The following is a 5,988-nucleotide window of genomic DNA, read 5'->3' as shown; positions in this document are numbered from 1 at the left end:
CTCTAATTGAATATGTTCACAAGGTTTAACGAGTCGAGTTTTAAAATTAGATTCAAATTCGGTTCGTTTATCTTGACGAACAAACTCGAATGAGCTTTTATCGAGCCGCTCGTGAATAATTTGGCTCGACTCGGCTCATTTGAGCATCTAGAGGAAAACTATTGACCCATTTCATGAATGAAAGTGGCAAGGAAATGAGTAAATGAGACAGTATAAACAGATTGCATTTGCTTTCAAAGATGCAGCTATATCTATTCAGATGATCAAAGAGTGTAATTATTAAGAGGGTACATAACTGAGGAAACAGGGCTACAAAGAAAGAAAAGAAAAGAAAGTAAGGTGGGAAAAATAAAGAAAAAGAACTAGCAAGTTTAAGAAAAAGAAAAGAAATCTCCAACATCACAAGTACTGCTCTTGTATCCTGGCTCGGTTCTCTTCCCACCATGATCTTGCGTGCATTTCATTAAACCTTTCTCGGCTGCAACAAACGATGGTAAAGAAGATTAACAGTTTAGTCGGTGTTATTCAACCTGCTTGATGTATATAAATGGTGCTATTAGAGATGAGTTGTGCCAAATGATTGTTCCAGCAAGTGATGGCGACTGTGGTCTCACACTACATCGAAGTTTGGTGTGGCATTGGTCCAGGCCATGATGTTGAAGCCCCCTGTACAGTTGGGGGGGATGAGAGGAGAGGAGTGGGGTGGAGATGGGGGACCAGCTTAAGGCCCACACATGGCTGCCAAGATGATTAATTCTCCCTATGACGGACTAAACCCTTTGCTCTAACTAAATGTCAATCACTTGCATAGCCAAAACTGCTAAATGACAGATTAATGCAAAAGAAACTTGAGTTTGTACCACCATGCATGAAAGTTAATTGTGTAAATTTCAGTTGACATCAAGTCACCAAAATGTAAAATTTCAACCAAATGGATCACTACACTATTCGAAGCTTGAGAGGACCACATTTTAGTATCTCGTGAACTGACAAGGCTGGCTTCTATTTTCGAATTCTAGGAAACCAAGTCAGGTTTCTACCCTTTGTTTATGTTATTGATAAAAACTTCATCATCTCGAGCTTAGGTAGTAGGAGTGACAGACAAGTGATACTGATACATAATAATCTTGATCTTCCCACCACTATTCAAGTGGGTTGGCACTAGGCGAGGCAGTACCAAAATAGACCAATCACAGTAAGTCCTATTTTTCAGTGGAAACTCTAGTTATTGCTCACATTTTACCATTTTTTTTTTGCCGTAAAGGCTACTAATGCAACTATCAACTACAGAATACAGAGAAGCAAGATTACCCAATGTCAGTTGCAATTTCTTTTAGAACAATACGTCAGAGAACCACTTACCTGAATCGAACACGTCTAAGCTCCCTAGTGCCACCTGGCAATGCTCGGATAGTGATGTAGACACCAGGCTCATCCTGTTCAACCCATTCAGTCTCCAAATCACTGGCATTGCTTATGGACAGTTCCCCTGAGCGATCCGCCTCTCTTGACGAGCTACTCCTCACAGAAGCATCTACTGAAGACGTTTCAGTTTTTCCACAACTGATGCTGGAGAGTTTTGGGGTTGAAGCAAGACCACCTGCATTGCAGTAGTGATGGGATTGGTTTGGGTGGTCAAGTGAATCAGACGAAGAGTAACCCATTCCCCCTGTAGGACGGGGGAAGTTGCGAGGTAGACGCTCTTTGCCAAGAGGTGGTGTCACAGGGCTTTCCTCAGCAGATTCCATTTTTGAGCTCTGGAAAAGGTAGAAAGCGTTACTAAGGCCAATTAATGTGCAATATTGCTCCTCAAACATAAACTCAAAGATTTGTCAATGATCGATACAAGCCATATTCAAACAGTTACAGGCACAAGGACAGCTCAAGTCCCCCCCATATCTGAGGTGAAATTCATGATCATTGCTAGAATTAGTATTGGGAGCCTACCTCATCCTCAGATCTTGGTGGAGTTGGACATGGTGCTTCTTCTTGATTTAACCTGCGGACATTGTATAATTCCATAACCTTGTCATAGTTCTCACCCCACCACCTTTGAGCTTGCCACTTATTAAACATCTCGCGACTGCCCAAATCAACAGAATCATCAGCATCCTAATTAAAACACATCAGGAAAAATGCCTCCCAACAAAAGTGAATGTATCTCCAAGGATAACAGATGTCAGAATGACTCAATTAAGAGGACATACAAGTAGCCGTTACAGGACACCAAACCAGATCATGTGGCTGTCAAGTACGGGACAAATCCATATTGACATTTAATCCACCATTAAAGTATGTGATAGTTTTTGACACCATAAATGTATCTTTACAACTCAAAATATGAATTTTTCATAATCATTTTAACATTAAATAGGTAAACAGGACCCATTTATCGACCCATTGCCATCCCTACAGTGATGTGCCTTATCCATGTCAAAAAAAAAAGTGAGCCGAGTAGCTCATCAGTAAAACTAGTCTATTATCTCTCTAAATTAAGTAATGGCAGTTTTGACAGCTTATCAACACAGTATGAGTATTCTTATAGTGTCATACCATGAAAGCTCAAAATCTGCAATTCTAACAACATGCAATTATATGTATTATCAGTGGTAATCTAGAAGGTGCAACATACATTAGCCAGTACCAGTCCATAAAAACAAATCGGGGTGCATCAACAGTAAGTTATAGGGAATCATCTTTTCAATGTTTTGCAAGCATATAGAGCCTTGCAATCACTAAACAATGAAATTTGTGTCCCGGGATCCCACCAACCAATGGATGGTAGGTCCCAACACCCACATGGGCACTAGACAAAATGCCATTTCTAGTTCTGTGATCAAAATATAGATCAGTGCCCTACATTTTCATAATGCTCTTAAAGAAAATAAAGTTCCATCCTGAGTAATACTAGGTGTTCCCAGCTCATAAAGAAAATAAAGCTCCATCCTGAGCAACACAAGGTGTTCCCATTATATCAAGCACATATCAAGATAAAGCTGGAACACACAGGCCCCAGGACTAGGAATATGATATCTCACTACAGTTCATCCCATACTGCCACAATCTGATGACTTCAGCAACGTAATCTGAACCAAATTCCACATTTTTAGTTAGTTTTATCAGAGTCGTGTCTAGAAACTTTTAAATTGCAAATTGCACGGTTGATTCTCCTCGAATGAGCTGATATTTTGTTTGATTTGATAACAAAAACAAGACCCCGCAGACACTGCAGTCACCAATTTTGTATCATTTGGAAAATGTATTCTTTACTTCATTTCCTATTATCTTATTGTTTTTACAGCCTGGTCTCTATGAGAACAATTGGAAGTGAAGTCCTAATAGGAAACCCACTTTGGGGCAACCTCCTTAATTTCGGGTTAAAGCAAATCAGAGGGACTTAACTTCACAAGCAAACTCTCAGGGCAGCCCCATCACTGTCAAATAGAAAATCCCTATGCCAAAAGGCAATGGCCCAACAATCATCATCATCTCTACTTTCCTCGAGACATATGATCAGTAATCACTCACAAACAAATGACAACTTTCAAAATCAGATCAAGAACAGTGGAATCAGCCAGGTACTACCTGAATCGAATCCGTTTCAGATCGTTCCCTCCCTGAGGCAGCGAAACGAAAGTGATAAGCACGCCAGGCTCCACCTGGGCGACCCATTCCTTGGGCTCATCGTCCTCCATAAACACCACGGACTCGGTCCGGCCGCTCGCCGACGCCGGCGTGCCTTCGCCGCTCGAAAGCCCCTTGAGCCTCCCTTCCATTTCCTTCCGCCACAGCGTCGGCGTCGAGCTCGAACTTCCGGCCCTCCGATACGAGCAATGAAACCTCTCCGACGCCGAGCCGGCCTCCAAATCGGCGTAATTCCTGTTCTGCTTGCGATTCGACGATCCCGAACACGGCTTGCAGTTCTTATACGCTCCCGAAGCTTTTACCGCAATGTCCTTGATCTGAAAGGCAGAAACAAGTCCTCAATCAAAAGCTCCACAAAACAAATGAAAACGTAACCTTTGGAACCACATTTCGCCATACCTGAGCTGTGAGAGCTTTAATCGCTTGCTTCGTTCTCGGCGTCGCGGCGGTGTCGTCGTCTTCTTGCTGAGGCAGTGATCCGCCGCCCATTTGCTTCGAACAAGCAATACATGTCAACATCCTCGATTCTTAGCCCTTGTTCCACTCGATTCCCTCCGACAAATATCTCACGTGAAAATGAACCCGAAAGAGCTCCAAGATCCGAACCAGGAGAGGCTTGGATTAACCAAAAACAGCTCGAGACAGCCGAGTCAGTTCAGATTTAGAGTACAAACACAAACGAACAAGAGAGAAGCACAAGTATAAAGCCATGGAACCGTGACAAAGTACAGTTACGAGTACCACCAACTCTCTTAAGCGTCTTCGTCAGTGCCACAGCCTGCATCAAGAACTCGGTGGCTCGATTCCCCAGGACCAATCTCTATCTCAAACGGGACAATTTGTACCCAGCTGACTTACTTCACCAATTTCATTTTTCTCTACCAACAGGGCAATACCGATACGACTCTCACTCTCCCTAAAATATACACCTCTCTCTCTCTCTCTCTCTCTCTCTCCCGGGACTAGTGTGAATAAAATAAGAAGTGGGTATGGTGGGTAATAAAGAGGGGTTGCACGGAGAGCCGGTTTCTGCGCGGGGGCTTTGTCGCTCGAGAGCGAGCGGCAGCCAAGCTAGCTAGCTAGCTATCTATCTATCGATGTGTCTGAATGTCCACGGAAACCGAGACGGCGAGGCTCAGTAGAGAAGAAGCCATGGCAGAGAAGAAGAGAACCTTCCCTGGTGCACAAGCGCAGGGCGGGGGCTCTTGATGTCTTGCCTTTGCATCTATATATATTTATTGGACGAGACTTGGCATCGTCAGCTCTTTTGGTTAGGTGGATACTTCGGTTGCTTATGGTGTACATTTTGGAGATAAAAAATGAAATATTTTTCAAATTATCGTCTCCTAATTTTTTATCGCTAGTATTCTCGATTTTAACAAATAAAATAAATTACATATAAAAATTTTATTTTACTACATAAAATAAAAAATCAAACTTATGACCTGATACAAATTTTAACTTATTATAGCCCAATTATTTATATCTTAAGAACAAAAATATAAATATATATTTCTTTATTATTAGTCTACCTAGCCTTCCATTTGTACCATTCCATCTTCCATAATATTTATCTCTAATATTTATAATTTACTTTAATTCCAACTTAGATATAAATACAAATTTGATCATAAGCGGAATTATAAATCTACTCCATAATATAAACATAAGCATTTATACAATCTCACATATAATTAAAATCAAACTCATGATTTTGTAATATTCAAAATTCTCAAATGCATGTGATAAACTAATATCTTCGAGAGTTTTAATCCAATCTCAAGAACACATGATGTCTTTAATCTTTATAATATTTTTTTGGATTCGACACATATCGTGGTAGTAAAAAGGAAATTTATTAGCTTTGAGAATTTATAAAATGATTAAAATTAATTTACATATTACTTATTTTACAAATAAATTTATAAAAAATATTTGTTAGATAAAAACTTAATAAATTGTATTTTGTGAAAAAGTATAACATATTGCCATAGCTGTATAATAAATTTGATATTTTATTAATAAATATAATTTAAATTTATAACTTTAATTATATTATTATAATTTAAAATAAATTATACTCTCGATCCTAAACTTTAAGTTCCATAACAAATTAGTTATTATACTTCAATTTTGTTGTCATTAGTTATTAAATTTTTATTTTTTATCAAATTTTATTTAAAAAAACTAACATAATATACATTAATATAAATTTTAAAATTATTTAATTGTGGTGTTTAAAAATTAAAATTTGATAATTGTAATGATAAAAATTGAAATATAATAACCCATTGATTATATAATACAGAATTCAGGGACTTGTATGTAAAATTTGAACTTATT

The 5,988-nt window shown here is 38.9% G+C and overlaps 1 protein-coding gene across 1 annotated transcript; it reads right to left on the bottom strand.

The window, feature by feature from the left end:
- Window positions 1–226: 226 nt before the first annotated feature.
- Window positions 227–4,860, bottom strand: LOC127793859 (protein Brevis radix-like 2). The gene is made up of 5 exons (XM_052324612.1): window positions 4,045–4,860; window positions 3,586–3,962; window positions 1,948–2,083; window positions 1,363–1,757; window positions 227–478 (listed from the first exon to the last, which is right to left on the bottom strand). Exons 1-5 carry the CDS (start codon window positions 4,162–4,164, stop codon window positions 400–402), a joined length of 1,107 nt encoding a protein of 368 aa, XP_052180572.1. The 5' UTR covers window positions 4,165–4,860; the 3' UTR covers window positions 227–399.
- Window positions 4,861–5,988: the final 1,128 nt, after the last annotated feature.

The sequence above is a fragment of the Diospyros lotus genome, chromosome 2, assembly GCF_014633365.1.
Source record: "Diospyros lotus cultivar Yz01 chromosome 2, ASM1463336v1, whole genome shotgun sequence".
NCBI classification, from domain to species: domain Eukaryota; kingdom Viridiplantae; phylum Streptophyta; class Magnoliopsida; order Ericales; family Ebenaceae; genus Diospyros; species Diospyros lotus.
Note: the sequence above shows the minus strand (reverse complement) of the source record. Positions and strands in the feature narration are given on the sequence as shown.

Bases quoted from the DNA above. Each gene is read 5' to 3' on its own strand.
- LOC127793859 (XM_052324612.1), bottom strand. From the start codon at position 4,164: ATGTTGACATGTATTGCTTGTTCGAAGCAAATGGGCGGCGGATCACTG. The intron at 3,963-4,044 runs GTATGGCGAAAT...TCTGCCTTTCAG, and splicing joins TTAAAGCTCTCACAGCTCAG to ATCAAGGACATTGCGGTAAA. The intron at 2,084-3,585 runs GTAGTACCTGGC...TGATTTGGGCAG, and splicing joins CTGAAACGGATTCGATTCAG to TCGCGAGATGTTTAATAAGT.